The sequence below is a fragment of the Dermacentor variabilis genome, chromosome 3 (genome assembly GCF_050947875.1).
Source record: "Dermacentor variabilis isolate Ectoservices chromosome 3, ASM5094787v1, whole genome shotgun sequence".
Taxonomy (NCBI): Eukaryota; Metazoa; Arthropoda; class Arachnida; order Ixodida; family Ixodidae; genus Dermacentor; species Dermacentor variabilis.
The window spans coordinates 235,011,104-235,029,509 of NC_134570.1; the positions used below are offsets into that span (position 1 = coordinate 235,011,104).

The following is an 18,406-nucleotide window of genomic DNA, read 5'->3' on the forward strand; positions in this document are numbered from 1 at the left end:
GCTAGAGAAGCATTTCATACCCACAGGCCCGCCACCGCAGTACCCTGACTATCCTTATGTAGGCGAGGCGAACGAATTGCTTGATGCAGACATCCCATCGGACGAGGTGCTGGTGGTCCTACAAGACCTACGCCGCAACACGGCACCGGGAGCTGACCACATCCGATTCGCCACCCTTCGTAACCTCAGTGACGCGGATATTGACCTCCTCACCCATATCTTCAATTATTGCTGTCGCAAGGGCATGCTTCCCCAAGCATGGCGACACGCCGACATCACACTGATCCCCAAACCGAGCAAGCCTGTTAAGGTTGAGAACTTACGACCCATCTCCCTAACATCCTGCATTGATAACCTAATGGAGCATGTACTCTTGCGGCGTCTTCAGCCCTTTCTCGAAGAAAAATCATTCTTTTCTAACTCTCAATTCGGATATCGGGCTCATCTGTCTGCCAAAGATGTGATTTTACAATTCCGGGAGGAAGTCATAGGACCTCCGTCGTCCGCCCAAGTGAGAGCACTCATCGTCTTAGATCTAAAAGGGGCATTCGATAGTGTTGAACATGACCTCATCCTTCGCAATGTTGCACATTCACACTGTGGAATTCGTATGTACAACTATATCCCCGCATTTCTTCGAGATCGCACAGCCACCGTTGGAATGGGACCGCATTGATCCGGTACGATTCGCCTTGTAGGACGTGGGACACCCCAGGGCTCCGTTCTTTCCCCTACTCTATTCAATATCGCGCTCGCAGGGCTCCCCCGACTACTCGACCAGATCCCTGATGTCGCCCACGCTATTTATGCGGACGACATTACCATCTGGTCGACACAGGGTTCCGACGGAGCCATCCAGGACCGACTGCAGCAAGCAGTCGATACAGTTTCCGAGTACGCGAGAAAATGCGGCTTAAGATGTGCTGCTCCGGAAAAGTCGGAGCTCATAATCATTCGCCCCTGGAGCCGTTCCTCTACTCCCCCTATCACTGTGCACGTGGACGGCACACCGATACCACAGGTTAATCGTGCTCGTATCCTCAAGGCGCCAATACACTCCGACGTAACGCGCGCGCGCGCGCGCGCTCGTCATGGCGACGTTACGTTGGCGAAAACACGGCCCCCTACAGTCCGGCGGCATCTGGCGCCGACGCGGCCGGCGGCATTCGGCGCGCTCGGACGTCGTCCGGCGCCGAATGCATCCGACTGCATTTCGCGCCGACCTCGCCGAGCAAGTTAGAGCCTAGCGCCCTCTCTCGTCGAGGTAGAGACTCGCTACTCGGCAGGCTGAGCCAGAACGAGATGGCCTCTTCGCAAGAAAGCGTGCCCGACCCATGCGGCTCCGAAATCGAAAGGTTTCTGGAGGCCGTCCAGCAACATCCTTTTGTCTACGATACCAAAAGAACGGACTACAGGGATGCGGAGCGGGAAAACAACGCGTGGGAGCAGATACGCATGTACTCCGGCCTCTCAACACGAGCGTCGATGCTACTACGCACGTGTGTATATACGTCTCCGGACATGCTATACACTCAGCGCCTGTTTGTTTGTCTTGTTTTCCCTGTTTCAGTCGAAGAGTGCCTGAAACTATGGAAGCGGCTGAGGGACCGCCATACTCTTGAATTGAAAGCTATTGAAGCTACGAAAAGGACTGGCAGCGGCTACGTGTCTGTGTTATGTAGAAAGAGAGACCTGTTAAAGCGGGAGACACACGGTCCGATTCGGTGTCCGATCCGGCGTCCGACGAGCCGGAACGGCAGCCGGAATCGAGGTGTTTTGCCGTGCCGAAGCGCCGGATCGGACGTCCGGCAAACCGGGCGGATTTTCATCGTCCGACGCGACCGGCGACCGCACCGTCGTCTGGCCACAGCCAATGACAGCGCGGCTGGCATGTGACGTTCTCCGATGTTCCCTCCACGGAGGCGGCGCTGGCTGGCCGGTTTTTCGCAGTCTTCTTTTTTTCCTTTCCTGCTGCAGTTTGTTTCCGACAAGAAATAGTTACCAGTTCAGTGAAATTATCTCGAACGTGTGCCTGTTATGCAAAGCAGCGCCTAGTACACTAGCACTAAGCTACTGGCGAGATCGGGAGCCGCGACGCGAGAGCATTTCGCGGGCAGACATCCCACACCGACCGTCTGAGCGACGCTGTCCGCTTCGCTTGCACGTTTGCCCTTCGCAACGACTGCGTCGAGTAAACCAATTGTATTTAATTACGCGCTACCTAAGTGTACAGTGTTAATTGTTTTGGCAAACCTAAGCGCTCTTCGACGAGCTCGGGTTGGATCGTAAGCGTCGTCTGCCTAGCTAGGCCTACCGGCCCTATCGCTGGCTGTTAGCGGAGTCGTAAGTGGACAACGCGCCGTCGTGAAGTGTTCTGTCACTTGCAGGGGCATGATTTTATTGACAGTGTTCGTGTAAAGCGAAGCAGTGTTGTGCAGAGTTGTTTATATTGCGTTTCTCGACGTGGCTATGAAGTCGAGCTGGAGGGCTGGATCTGGGCGGAGCTTACGCGCCGCTCAATCTTTCGGATGCACGCACCGTGTGCCCCGAATCGTCGTATGCCGCACGTCGGATCGGACGCCGAATCGTACCGTGTGTCTCCTGCTTAATGTTTCGCCTTGCGGAATGTGCCTGCGTCCGTGCCATCGCCGAGCAACAGTCCGGTCCGCGGAGGCAATCGCTACCGACAGAGAAAGCGCGCGAAAAGATTTGTTTCGATATTCCACGACAGGCGGCACGGAGCGGCGTGGTGTTCTGCGCATGCGCTACTCCAGCTGCGGCAGGTGCGCGGAGTTGTAGTGTAGGGGGACGGATCTAAGCCTGACGCGGCGTAGCCGACCTGGCGTGACGTAGCGCAACCACCGCGCGCGCGCGTCGGGTCACGTCGAAGTGTATTGGCGCCTTCAGCCTACACGTCCCAGCGGATGGCAGGTAAAACTACGCTGTTTCCCTTCTATCCAGACAGATTGAGCAAATTCTCGCCATGATCCGGAGGGTCTCCAGCAGGCGCTCGGGCCATACTATACTATCTACTATACATACTATCTCACATTTCAGCGGTTGACCCATGCGCAACAACTTCGCATAGACGCAATGATTCTCAAAGTAACGAAGCTGGCCCATGGCCTCCCGAACTATACTTCCACACACCGTCTCCTTAACTAAGGGACACATAACACACTAGGCGAGCTGCTAGAGGCACATTGGGTCAGCCATCGCCAGCGCCTCCTACTCACTCCTACTGGCCGCCATCTTCTCACACGGCTAGGATACTCTGGCCCACCCATTGAGTCTGAAACCCGTCCAACGATCTTCTCGTCAGCGATACGCCAAGCACTAAGTATTCATCCACTGCCACGTAATATGCACCCAGAGCATGACAAAGGGCGGCGCAAAGCGCGTGTACGATACATTGGCCGCATGCTTGCAAACATCCCGGAAACACATACTTTATACACGGACAGATCACGCACTCAAGAGGGCTATACCTCGGTAGTTTTGGATGGCACCGAATCCCTGAGAGACTCTGCTGCAATGCGCGGAACAAATGCCACTTACGGAGAAATTCTCGGTGTTGCTCTTGCAATTCGATACGCCATCCGTATTCCCGAGGAAGTGTATATATTGACGGACACGCATCAGGCATGCCGGGCGTTCCTATCAGGACATGGCATCCCGAGAGCGGCGCACGAAATCCTCAAACAGATACCGCAAAATACACCAACCACACCTCACCGCATCCACTTACTCTGGACCCCTGGTCATACCTCGCTGCCGGGTAACGAACGCACACATACGGTTGCCCGAGAAATTTCCTTCCGGGCGACGCGGCGTGGTGAGGCGACTAGTTCAGAGCGGGGGGATCCCTTGCTCCGTTACAAAGACATACTCCGTCATTATACGCGCATTCGTCGCACCCACGCCGCACCACCGCCGTCCTTCTCGCGGGAGGAAGCAGTGGCATTACGCCAGTTACAAACCGCAACTTTTCCAAATCTTGTCTCTCTCAATAAATTCTACCCACACTGTTATGCAGATCGTAGCCCTGGCTGTGGCAGCTCGCCCACAATCTTCCACGTCACGATTGAGTGCACTGCAAACCTCTTTCTTCCCTTGCCAACTCTCCTTTACTCCCTACGCAACAAAGAGCTGTGGGACGATGCCCTCCGCGACGGACCTCCCGAGGTCTTCCGAGCTGTGATACAACGGGCTCGAAACATCGCTGGAATCATCTTAGGTGCCCTGGACTGAGGGTTCCTCCCACACTGCTCTCGCCATTCAAATATTATTAAAAATGATGTTTTACACTCTCTTGACAGCGGTGACGCGCTAAATCTGCACCATCATTGCGTCGTGCATCCCTCCTTCAACCAGGGAAGTTTCGGCGGCACACGTTCGCTGTTGTATTGACATTAAAGCTTTAAACTGCTCGATTTCGAAAAAAAAACGAATATACATCGAAAGTGGATTAGCCGCAAGGAATGTACAGTACTCACAGAGTGATGCCATTGATCACATTATTACAAAAGACTGGGCTCGGTCAGGTCGCCCTTATAAACGTTCTTTTTCAGCATCAATTATGCTTTCAAAGAGGTTACTTGAAAAAGAGTCGTGCAATACAGAAGCATGTTTAATAATTATTCGCTCAGCTAGATAATCTCGAGGACTGGCTCCAAGCTACTCATGTCCGTTAGCTGGCTAAAATCAATTATTGACAATTTAATTATCGTACCTTCGTTTATTATGCAAATAACTAATCAACTTACTCCGTATCTAGAGGCTAGGAATTTCAACACTCGAATGATAACAATAATGTCAGCAAGATTTATATTGCTCTAATAAAGCTTGGCACTGTTAAAAAATAACTGCCTGGATATTCATGGGGCAGTAAGCTTCTTAAAAAGCAAATGCGATTGCTTCGACGGGTTTTCTTGGCGCAATTCAAGTTCATAAACTTAAGCACACGCGCCCAACAGTACACTTCTGCTTTTACGACGGACTCTCCTACGTTATACAATCAGTACTTCAGTGCTACGGTATATCACGCAACGTGTGCGAGAACATTGTGCGCGCTCCCGTTTACATATGTGAGCGTTGGTGGCATCCGGCTCGGTTTTCTGGCGTCAATAAGGAGAAAAACAGCTGCCGGGCGGAAAGCAATGGTTAATTTTTTTTAGTACATTCTATCAAATAGAGTAGCGCGCACGTGTGTGTTAGAACAAAAAGTACTGAAGTATTGGGGTGAGTTCTTTGCGGAATATATTTTAACTGTCTATTGTTAACACATAAAAAAATACCGGATTATTTTTAGAATTAATGTTGATATACATTGCGGTCTCCTCGCGATGCTCACGCGGCGCGCACGCTCCGATTCCGCGCGCCGGACGACCACCGCGGGTTCGAGCACTCCGAGCCGCCATGCGTGCAGGGCACCGCGTCCGCGCCTGCTCCGGTCCCCTCCGTGTGCCGCCGCGCAGCTGCGCGCGTATGCGCCCCGCCGGCCCCAGCTTAGGGGAAGGCGACACCACGCGCGCAGCAAGGGAGACCCTAGGCAAAGCTCTCGAGAAGCCAGAAAGTACATTTATTAAACTGGGACTCAATACAAACACACGTTTTAACATCACGTCCGAATATGAAGCTAATTAAGACGCAAAACATGGCCAAATGGTCGCCGGTGGCCACTAACAGCGCACCGCGACAGAGAGAGAACAAAGAAACGAGGAACAAAGAACAAAGAACCCCAGCAGTAAGAAGTTGCCTATCCTTTGGTCAGCGCCTGCCATCGCGCGCCCCACAGCAGAGAAAAGGGAAATAGAAAGAAACGACAGACGAACAGACGGGGGCTCGATCGGCAGACGCTGCCTCAGGACATCGAGACGACGGAAGAGTGCGCGCGCGCCCGCCGAGGCCGGGACCCAGACGAGCCGAAGTAACCATCGGCCGGCGGCGGACAAAGGGGGCCGCCGCCGGCAGAGAGGAACACGTACGCACCTTCCGACGCCCCGATGTCGTCTCTTCGGGCCCCGTCCTGCGCTCGCTTAGCCGGAGCGCACGCAAGCAGGGCCCGAATCCCGCCAAAATGTCAGCCAATGGGGAAAGCCTGTTGACCTTCCCGTGGGCGGGATGACAGCAGAGCGACAGTGTTTTATGACCCACTGCCACCCCGTCCAGGCAAGGAGGAGAGGGACACCGAGCCCCCGGCAACACAACGCAATGGCTCCACACAACCACCTCGAGAGCCCGCGGTGATGCTTGTCCGCTAGTGGCAGAATGTCGTCATCATACACCAGTCCGGGGATCTTCTGTTGCGCGATTTGTTGGGCCGGATCAGTGTGGCATCGCAAGGGATATGTCTGCAACACGGAACGCGTAAACCGCTCCCTTTTCGATACCCACGCATACACATTGAAATCACCGACAACGACAATAGAGGTAGTGTCATCGCAGCTAATTCACGCAAAGTGAGTAGCCGTGAAACTTACGGGACTATGAGTCATTGCATATTTTGCTTGCTTACTGGGGTATGAGCCATTGATGATGACATTTTTTGACGTGCTGTTTTGTACGTTGTTTGCGTGATTAGAAAGAATTTAAGCACTGTTCGCTTGACTTTGCTGAGGGCTTGTAGCCTCTGTCTTACGGAGCTATGAGGCATTGCATTTTTTGTTTGATTGGGAGTTTTCGTGTTGCTGTACAATTTTCTCACTGACACTTTTCACCCAATTATAATATTTGAGAAGTTGATTAATTAGTTAGGACTAGTTATTTAATTAAGCCGAATAAAAAGTAATCTGAGTATCTCCAAGCGATGGCAAATAACATTACCTTGAGTCTGTTCAGCTACGTTGTATTTGCATATTTTTAATGTTTGGCTCAAGTTACGTGGGACACCCTGTATATACGCATAGGTATATACATTGTTTGACTATGCGTACGACTTGCTGTTGAATTGACACCATGTAATTATTGGTCCTTTCATTAAAGATCATAAGTCCCGATTTCTCTGTGCTAAACTTAAGGTCTAGGTTTGTCTCTGCCTTGCCACAAATATTCGCAAATGTCTAAATCACACACGTTGTCCGCTAGTGGCAGAATGTCGTCATCATACATCAGTCCGGGGATCATCTGTTGCGCGATTTGTCTATTACTGATGAAAGATATATCAGACCCTAATTAACTGTATTCCAGTCGCCCCCCCCACCCCCCTACAACAGTGCCACTTTGAAGTGATCGCGCATCGCGACAAGCTTGGAGAGGCCGGTTTTCACGCCTACCATTTCTAGCCACCCTAAAGCTGTGACCTAGGCGTTGCGCCGCTAAGCCAGGGGGTGTGGGTTGGAATGCCAGCCGAGGCGGGCGCATTTCCACGGCGACGAAATGCAATAAGTGTAGCGTACCGTGCATTGTGTGGAAGTTGAAAGAACGCCCAGGTAGTCAAAATTAATCGGGAGTCTGCCACTACGACGTCCCTGATAATTATATCGTCGTTTCTGCTTGTAAAACCGAAGGATTTATTATAATTCACCTTAAACAATCAATCTATTCGCAGCAAAGCACTCATCCTAAAATTCCGACATTTTCTGTCCCAACCCAGATCTAATCGGGTCCGCACTGCCCCATCTGTTACGAATTACGGAAAAACATTATCCAATGCTTTCCCCTAGACAGTTGTTAGTAAGGTAAATAGCATTATTTGCCTTTATTCAGCCATTTCGATTCTTTCTGTCCGTCTGTGCGTCCGTCTGTACGTCCGTCTGTACGTCCGTCCGTCCGTCCGTCTGTACGTCCGTCTGTACGTCCGTCTGTCCGTCTGTACGTCCGTCCGTCCGTCCGTCCGTCTGTCTGTCTGTCTGTCTGTCTGTCTGTCTGTCTGTCTGTCTGTCTGTCTGTCTGTCTGTCTGTCTGTCTGTCTGTCTGTCGGTCCGTCCGTCCGTCCGTCCGTCCGTCCGTCCGTCCGTCTGTCTGTCTGTCTGTCTGTCTGTCTGTCTGTCTGTCGGTCCGTCCGTCTGTCTGTCTGTCTGTCTGTCTGTCTGTCTGTCTGTCTGTCTGTCTGTCTGTCTGTCTGTCTGTCTGTCTGTCTGTCTGTAATCTTACGCCGTCCCAGTGGCGGAAGTAGTCTACCTCTGCTAGAGCCCCTAGGTATGTGCTACTTTCATTCCTGATGACGCAAGGAAACCAAGCCTGATGCCACGAATGCTCAGAAATCTATTAGTTAGAGCAAATAATGCTCCCGCACACCTTTTTTGATGTACCGTGGCGCTGAGGCGTTTCTTGTACAATGTAGGAGAATACATTGTAAAGACAGAGGTGTACGGTTGGGTGCATCTGTTCTAAGTTCATCAACTTGAATTGCGTCAAGAAAACTTGTGTGAGTATTCGCACCTGCTTTATTAGGTGCCTACTGCACCATCAATATACAGGCGGTCTTCTTTAACAGCACCAAATATTAAGGAATAGATCAATGTAAATCTTCCTGACATTATTATCATTCGAGTGTTCAGGTAGTAACCTCCGGATACGGAGCAAGTTGAGCAGTTGTGTGCGCAATTTACGAATGTATGTTAATTGTCACTTAAATAATTTTTTTTGGGTGGCTAAAGCAAATTAGCAGTTTGGAGCCTGTCTTCGACATATTGTAGTTGAGCGAATTTATGCTTATTAATCATGCTTCTGTAAGCGCTAAGAACAAATATTTCGTAATTAACCGTTCTCTGAAAGCCTAACTGACGCGGAAAAGGATCGTGGGTAACATCGAATTGACCGCTTCCAGCCTTTCGAGATATTGCGATGAATGGCACGGCTCAGTGAGCATGTTCCACCCAGACGACTGTCGATATTTATTCACATCATTTTTCCGAAGGCAAGCCGTTTAAAGTTGAAATGTCAATGTAGCAACGAACGTGCGCTGCCGAAAGCGTGCTTGGTCACATAAACAATGCACGATTGAATGATAAAGAAGACTGAGCGCGTCATTGCTCTCAAGGCATTGCGCTGCCACCAACGGAAGCAAGATAACGAAGTTGAACTGCTTGGCAGCTTCGTACGGGGCCTTGCCCGCCAAGGGCGGCAATACTGACGTCACAGGCGCTTTTTTTGGCGGTTTCGCTTTCAGAAAGAGATAATGCTACAAATTCAGTGTCATTCGTTCTTGTCGCGGGGATTTAAACACGGGTTTTAATGGTCTCCACATCGCGTTTGTTTACAAGAGTAGGTGTAAGCAGGAAAATGTTAACTCACACCCGAAAAAACAGAAACACCCTCGCACGCACACGCACTCTCTCTCCCTCGCACGAGCACACACTCTCTTCCTCACAAGCACTCACACGCTCTCTCCATCGCACGCACATATAACCATGCGCACACAAACACGCACACTTTTGTCCGCAGGCATGCATGCTGAAAGACGAACACGCACGGTCGCACACGTGCACATTCACACGCCGCCATGCATGCGCCGCAAGCACGCAAGCGCACGCACACATGCACTAACACGCAGATGCAGGCATGCACACACACCGCGAGCACTCACACACGCATATACGCACTCGCGTGCAAGCGTATGCAAATATGGAGGCACTAGCACGCGCACACACTCTCCCCTTACACGCACACACACGCACAGTCTCTCTCTCCCTCGCGCATACGCACGCTCTTTCTCCCTCGCACACACACACACACTTTCTGTCTCCCCCGCACAAAACCCACTCTCCCTCACAACACGTACTCTCTCTCCATCCGTCATACGCACGCACGCACACACACACACATACACACACACTATACGCACGCACAGGCATCCATGCGCACACAAACACGCACACATTTGTTCGCAATCGTGCATGCTGAAATTCTAAAACACGTTGACACGCGTACACATTCACACACGGCCACGCATGCACCGCAAGCGCACGCACACACCGCGAACGCTCACACACGCATACACGCACTCGCGCGCATGCAAACGCAAATACGGAGGCACGCACCCGCACAATCATACACACAGCGCACAGGCCCATACAACCATACCCAGGCGCGCTCAAGACATGCACGCGCATAACCCCTCTGTACCATCTCGGCTGCTTCTCAAAAACCTGCGCGTGCTAACAGGCTGCATAACACTCCCTCCACCATTACCTTGGCCACGGCGGCCGCATTTCGATGGGGGTGAAATGCGAAAACACCCGTGTACTTAGATTTAAGTAGACGCTGTCGGACGGTCCAATGACTCCACGCTTTAGTATGCCACCTACCTGCTCATCAATGACGCGTCATTCTGTCGACGATACGCCGTATGGTCACTGCCGTAGCGGCGAGTGGGAACTGATGTCAATCCGGTGACATACAGTCGTCGTTCGGCCCACAGAAGTGTTATGGCTGTAAAAAGCAGGGCGAAATTTCTCGAGGAGACGGAGAAGGCCATGGCGTTGCTTGTGGTTTAAGCGTTGTCAATGACGTGGCTGAAAACGTCTTCAGGCGATGTGGCAGTTACGGGACTACAGTAGAGGATGTTGACCTCTGACGATCCAATAGAAAGTTCCAACGTTGTAATGGTGTCGTAAGGCTCCCCAGTGCCGAGAGATTCACCGCGAAGCAACTTAATCTGGAATGGGAAGTGGTTGTATACAGGACGATGATTCGCACCAGCTTGAAGGCCAAGCTGCACAGTTGGGAGTGATGAGACGTGGCGATGAAGAAAAGCAGTGGAAGGTGTGAAGAGTACGGTAGAGTCGGAGGCCATGGAACAAGATACAGATGCCAGAACGGATGCGTGCAGAGGTGTTTGGATGTCGTCGGTGAGGGACAACTTGGTGCAGGAAAGCGAAACGTGATCAGATATAGCATTGCCAAGCGAAGAGAAGGCGACTTCTGCACGGCAACAATCAATGATAGCTTGGTGACGGGAGAGAAAATCCCAAATTAATATATAATAATAGTAAAGCATATGAGGTCAACTATTCATAAGCTGGATACCACTGTATCGTACTTGTTAACTAAAACCGACGACTTGGAAATATAGAAATGGTAGGAATAACTTACTTAATTACGGCATAAAGGAAGAGGAAAGGGAAACAGAGACGGAACTGACGGACAAAATAACAAAGGGCATTTTTGGCGAAAAACTGGGAGTTACGATAAAGAGCATGCAAAGATGCCACCGAATAGGTAGGAAATCAAACAGGAATCGTCCTGTCATCATAAATCTACATGACTACCGAGAGAAGACTTCAATATTGAAGGCATGCCTGAAATTGAAAGGTTCAGAATATTCAGTCAGTGAAGACTACTCGAAAATAATTCGTGATGAAAGAAATTATGGGAAAGTGCACCATAGGAAAGGAATAATGGCGCTAAAGTTAAGCTGGTTTTTGAGAAGGTAAGTATTAACGGTGATAGTTTGGATGGTATAATTTAAAAAACAAACGATATAAAATCCCGAAGAACCATCAATGACACCACAATGAGACCAGTCCTGCATTCAACATCTTAGACATAAACTGTCGTAGCGTCGTCAATAAAGCTGTGAAACTTGAGGGCATGCTGTTCCCTCATGACGCAGACGTTGCCATGCTTACGGAGACGTGGTTGAGCAGTGAAATATAGGACAGTGAGTTTGTTCCTAAGGGCTATGAGGTATTTCAGGGTGACCGCGACAGAAGAGGTGTAGGAGTGGCCATTTTGTACAATTCATCAATACAACTTTTTAAAATGCCTGATGCGCAAGATATTGAAGCTGTCTTTTGCAAAGCATACATCAACAAGGCCCGTTTCATCCTTGGCGTTCTTTATAGGCCTCCAAACTCTTCTGTTGCAGTACCTGAGAACTTAATAGAATATATGCACTGCCATGTAAAATCGGATGACTGAATACTACTGGCAGGGGACTTTAATTTACCAAGCGTTGATTGGCACACCTTTTTACTGCACTCTGTTCACAGTGTTGATAACACAATCTTTGATATTATACGGACCTCCACCATGTACAGCTGCTGGCAATCGCTGGGTGATTGTAAGTATAGACCACCTCACGTGGTAGGCAGAAACGGCAGCTCTACCAGATGAGACGGCACGTGACGTTGTCTCCTTCTTGTCTGAACGCTTCGTTCTACGTCACGACGCTTCTCGCGAACTCCTTAGCGACCGAGGCCGCGTTTTTCTCGCCGATGTCATTCAAGAACTTCTCGCTGAATGCTGCGTTATCCACCGCTGTACCACCGCATGTCACCCACAAACAAATATATTGACAGAGCGCATTAACCGAACTATTGGCGACATGCTTTCGATGTATGTCGCCTTGCCGCACCAACCGGGACCTCATCCTTCCCTATGTCACGTACGCCTACAATACGACACCCCAGTTAACGACGGGCTTTTCTCCCTTCTTTCTACTATATGGCTGCGAACCATCGTTTCCCATTGACCCTATTGTTCCTTACCCTCCCGACTTATCAGACGGTACACCGGTTGCCGACGCCGCCCGGTATGCAGAAGAATGTCAGCAACTAGCTCGCTCCCTTACAACACAAGAACAAGTGCTACAGAAATTTCGTCATGACGACGGACCCCACCACCAGTTTTCGCCTGACGCTCTCGTTTGGATGTAGGTGCCTCCTACTTCGACACCGGGTGTCTCCTCCAAGTTTGTATCTCGATACCATGGACCCTACCCGGTTCTACAGGAAACTTCTCCGGTGAACTACGTCATCGAACATGTGACGCCCCCTACAGACCTGCGTCGCTGAGGCAGCAAAACTGTGCGCGTAGATCGGCTCAAGCCGTATCAGGAGCTCTTCGTCCTCACGACGCCTTAGGCCTCCTGTGCGGCTCCGTCTTCAAGCAGGGAAGAAGTTGCAAGGAAGAAGTACGCCGTGCAGAGCTCCGCAGCCGGATCGCTAGCGCTACTGAAGTGGGGCTCGAGCTAGACGCTGTTCCTTGTGTGACTGGATAAGCCTACGCTGTTGCGTCTCCCTGTCGGCGTCCTTCGTGCCGTCCACAGCGGTGTCGGACTTCTTTGCCATAATATTATTACGTAGGAAGACGCAGACGAAAAGCTATTTACAAGTATATTTACAAGGAAATACGCCGCACTTGGCCAAGAGGAGACAGCGCGCGCTAGCCTCTAATCATCGTCGTCGTATTCACCCTGCTCGCCTCTTTGTCATCGCAAATACTGTTCCGTAGCACTACCCCCGGCGGCAAAAGCGCCGTCCCAGAGCGACTAAGCACCGGACTCGGAAGCATTGCAGTAGGCCTTGAGCCTACTGACGTGCACAACATGACTAGATGCCAGCGCAGAGGACGAGGTTGAACGCACAGGAGCAATTTCGTACGTCACAGGCGTCACCTGGCGCAGCACGCGGTAGGGCCCGGTGTATCGCGAAAGGAGCTGCTCTGAAAGTCCGACGTGACGAGATGGCGACCACAGGGCACCGGGCACCGGGCGACCACAGGGCACCGGGCGAAAACTGTATGTTACGGTGCCGGGCGTTGTACTGACGCTGCTGAGCGGTTTGCGAGGCCGTCAGTTGAGTACGGGAAAGCTGGCGTGCACGGTCGGCGAGGGCCATGGCGTCACGTGCATGCTCGCTTGTTGAGATCGCAACAGGAGGAACTGCCGTGTCAAGGGGCAACGTCACTTCGCGACCGTACAGTAGATAAAATTGAGAAAATCCGGCGGTGTCATGCCGGGAAGAATGATATGAAAATGTGACGCAAGCAAGGGCAATGTCGCAGTCGTGGTGGACCTTGGAAACCTACTTGGACAGCATATCGGTAAGAGCCATCTATGGCACCACAGCTTACATACAAGCTGGACCAAGGGGAGACATAGAGGGCCTCCAGGCAGTGACCTTTGAAGACGGCACAACTACCTACATCTCCACGACAACTGCTCAGCAGTTGTTCGGCTCTGATGTGTCGGAGGCTACACTTGGGTTAAAAAGCATTGCTGCTCAGGCTTCAGGTGACAACAATCAAGAAGAGACTGGTGAAAGATATACAAATATTGTTCACATAACAAATAGGGGCTCCAGCATTGGGACACGAGTTGAAAAAGCCTTTATGTGTGCTTTTGAAGGCTGTGGCAAAATGAACATTACACCCCACCACCTCAAGGTGCATAGGCGCACACACTCGGGTGATCGACCGTTCAAGTGCCTGGTGGTCGACTGCAACAAGAGCTTCGTTACTGGCTATCGCCTGAAGAGCCACACATGCGTCCACACAGGCGAGACGCCCTACCGGTGCACACATGATGGCTACACCAAGACTTTCAAGACTTCTAGAGACCTGCAAAAGCATGTTCGCACACATACGGGGGGGGGGGAACGGCCTTTCAAGTGCCCTTTTGAGGATTGCACTCGTGCCCTCACCACCTCAAATATCCGAAAGGTACACATGCGCACACACACTGGCGAGCGACCTTACGTCTGCAAAGAGAACTGCGGACGTTCCTTTGCCAGTGTCACAAACTACAAGAATCACATTTGCATTCACACAGGCGATAAGCCATACGTGTGCTTGGTGGCATCCTGCGGTAAGCGCTTCACTACATGCTCATCCCTGTACAAGCACCATGTGGTGCACACACACAGTAAGCCGTACATGTGCAACCTGTGCGGAAAGAACTACCGGCAGACCTCCACTCTGGTTATGCAGAAACCGACAGCCCACGGCTTGCTCATGGACGACCCCCACCTTGAACTGGGTGTGGAGGAAGAGCTGGAAGCAGACCTGGATGAAGTAGAAACTATCCAAGACGTAGAGGTCATGCATGAGCCAAAGCCAGACGAAGACGCCGTAGGGCGGCGAACATGTCCAGCACGGCTGCCACTACGACAACCTTGGTGGTGCGGCAGGCGGGCTCTGCAGCTGGTGATACCCTGCCGCTCCATCAGATATGTTGCGTAGGAAGCCGCAGACGGAAAGCTATTTAAAAGCATTATCATCATCATCATCATCAATATATACATATATATATATTCCTGCGGAACACTTTTTGCGATGACAAAGAGGCGAGCAGGGTGAAGACGACGACGACGATAAGAGGCTGGCGCGGGCTGTTGCCTCTTGGCCAAGCAACAGCGCGCGCATTCGATCCCATAGATGAGATGAATATATATATATATATATATATATATATATATATATATATATATATATATATATATATATATATATATATATATATATATATATATATATCATCAGCTTAGTTACGCCCACTGCAGGGCAAAGGCCTCTCCCATACTTCTCCAACTACCCCGGTCATGTACTAATTGTGGCCATGTTGTCCCTGCAAACGTCTTAATGTCATCCGCCCACCTAACTTTCTGCCGCCCTCTGCTACGCTTCCCTTCCCTTGGAATCCAGTCCGTAACCCTTAATGGCCATCGGTTATCTTCCCTCCTCATTACATGTCCGGCCCATGCCCCATTTCTTTTTCCTGATTTCAACTAACGTGTCATTTACCCGCGTTTGTTCCCTCACCCAATCTGCTCTTTTCTTATCCCTTAACGTTACACCCACCATTCTTCTTTCCATAGCTCGCTGCGTCATCCTCAATTTCAGCAGAACCCTTTTCGCAAGCCTCCAGGTTTCTGCCCCATATGTGAGTACTGGTAACATACAGCTGTTACACACTTTCCTCTTGAGGGATAGTGGCAACCTGCTGTTCATGATTTGAGAATGCCTTTTCAGTCTCATGATCCGGATCCGTGGTCACTACCTGCCTTAAGTAGATGTATTCCCTTACCACTTCCAGTGCCTCGCTACCTATCGTAAACTGCTGTTCTCTTCCGAGACTGTTCAACATTACTTTAGTTTTCTGCAGATTAATTTTCAGACCCACCCTTCTGCTTTGCCTCTCCAGGTCAGTGAGCATGCATTGCAATTGGTCTCCTGAGTTACTAAGCAAGGCAATATCATCAGCGAATCGCAAGTTGCTAAGGAATTCTCCCCAATTTAACTTTTATCCCCAATTCTTCCCACTCCAGGTCTCTGAATACCTGCTGTAAACATGCTGTGAATAGCATTGGAGAGATCGTATCTCCCTGTCTCACGCCTTTCTTCATTGGGATTTTGTTGCTTTCTTTGTGGAGGACTACGGTGGCTGTGGAGCCGCTATAGATATCTTCCAATATTTTTACATATGGCTCATCTACACCCTGATTCCGTAATGCCTCCATGACTGCTGAGGTTTCGACTGAATCAAATGCTTTCTCGTAACCAATGAAAGCTATATATAAGGGTTGGTTATATTCTGCATATTTCTCTATCACTTGATTGATATTGTGAATATGGTCTATTGTTAAGTAGCCTTTACGGAATCCTGCCTGGTCCTTTGGTTGACAGAGGTCTAAGGTGTTCCTGATTCTATTTGCGATTACCTTAGTAAACACTTTGTAGGCAAAGGACAGTAAGCTGATCGGTCTATAATTTTTCAAGTCTTTGGCGTCCCCTTTCTTATGGATTAGGGTTATGTTAGCGTTCTTCCAAGATTCCGCTACGTTCGAGGTCGCGAGGCATTGTGTATATAGGGCGGCAAATTTTTCTAGGACACTGTTCCCACCATCCTTCAGCAAATCTGCTGTTACCTGATCCTCCCCAGCTGCCTTCCCCCTTTGCATAGCTCCTAAGGCTTTCTTTACTTCTTCTGGCGTTACCTGTGGGATTTCGAATTCCTCTAGGCTATTATCTCTTCCTCTATCGTCGTGGGTGCCACTGGTACTGTGTAAATCTCTATAGAACTCCTCAGCCACTTGAACTATCTCATCCATATTAGTAACGATATTGCTGGCTTTGTCTCTTAACCCACACATCTGATTCTTGCCTATTCCTAGTTTCTTCTTCACTGCGTTTAGGCTTCCTCCGTTCCTGAGAGCCTGTTCAATTCTATCCATTTTATAGTTCCTTATGTCCGCTGTCTTACGCTTGTTGATTAACTTAGAAAGTTCTGCCAGTTCTATTCTAGCTGAAGGGTTAGAGGCTTTCATACATTGGCGTTTCTTGATCAGATCTTTCGTCTCCTGCAATAGCTTACTGGTTTCCTGTCTAACGGCGTTACCACCGACTTCTATTGCGCACTCCTTAATGATGCCCATAAGATTGTCGTTCATTGCTCTTCCTGAGTTAAAGCCGAATACCTGTTCTGTAGCTTGATCCGGAATTCCTCTATTTTCCCTCTTACCGCTAACTCATTGATTGGCTCCTTATGTACCAGTTTCTTCCGTTCCCTCCTCGAGTCAAGGCTAATTGGTGTTCTTACCATCCTGTGGTCACTGCAGCGCACCTTGCCGAGCACGTCTACATCTTCTATGATGCCAGGGTTCGCGCAGAGTATGAAGTCGATTTAATTTCTAGTCTCACCATTCGGGCTCCTCCACGTCCACTTTCGGCTAACCCGCTTGCGGAAAAAGGTATTCATTATCCGCATATTATACTGTTCTGCAAACTCTGCTAATAACTCTCCTCTGCTATTCCTAGAGCCTATGCCATATTCGCCCACTGACTTGTCTCCAGCCTGCTTCTTGCCTACCCTGGCATTGAAGTCGCCCATCAGTATAGTGTATTTTGTATTGACTTTACCCATCGCCAATTCCTCGTCTTCATAAAAGCTTTCGACTTCCTGGTCATCATGACTGCATGTAGGGGCATAGACTTGTACTACCTTCAATTTGTACCTCTTAAGTTTCACAACAAGACCTGCCACCCTCTTGTTAATGCTATAGAATTCCTGTATGTTACCAGCTTTTTCCTTATTAATCAGGAATCCGACTCCTAGTTCTCGTCTCTCCGCTAAGACCCGGTAGCACAGTACATGCCAGCTTTTTAGCACTGTATATGCTTCTTTGATCCTCCTAACCTCACTGAGCCCTATTATATCCCATTTACTCCCCTCTAAATCCTCCAATAACACTGCTAGACTCGCCTCTCTAGATAACGTTCTAACGTTAAACGTTGCCAGGTTCAGATTCCAATGGCGGCCTGTCCGGAGCCAGGTATTCTTAGCACCCTCTGCTGCGTCACAGATCTGACCGCCGCCGTGGTCAGTTGCTTCGCGGCTGCTGGAGACTGAGGGCCGGGGTTTGATTGTTGTATTCATGTAGGAGGTTATGGCCAAGTACTGCACCAGGGCGGCCAATCCTGCTCTGGTGAGGGAGTGCGTTACCGGTTCTGGTCACCGGGATCAGGCCGCACTCCAGGCCTGTTTGTGCGATTTTCTCAACACACGGTTTTTTTGGTATTTTCCGGTGGAGAATTGCGCGGCACCGGGATTTGAACCACGGACCTCTTGCATGGGAGCCGGATACTCTACCGTCCCCGCAGGAGTTAAATTAAAAAATTAAATTATGGGGTTTTACATGAGAAAACCACTTTCTGATTATGAGGCGCGCCGTAGTGGAGGACT

The 18,406-nt window shown here is 50.1% G+C and overlaps 2 protein-coding genes across 2 annotated transcripts in view; one reads left to right on the forward strand and one right to left on the reverse strand.

Moving 5' to 3' along the window:
• Positions 1-18,406, reverse strand: part of LOC142574438 (uncharacterized) — a 184,625-nt gene that overhangs the window by 122,006 nt on the left and 44,213 nt on the right. The gene's annotated exons all lie outside the window — the stretch shown is intronic.
• Positions 13,723-14,907, forward strand: LOC142573867 (uncharacterized). Its single transcript, XM_075683085.1, has one exon. The coding sequence runs from the start codon at positions 13,723-13,725 to the stop codon at positions 14,905-14,907; it is 1,185 nt and encodes a 394-aa protein (XP_075539200.1).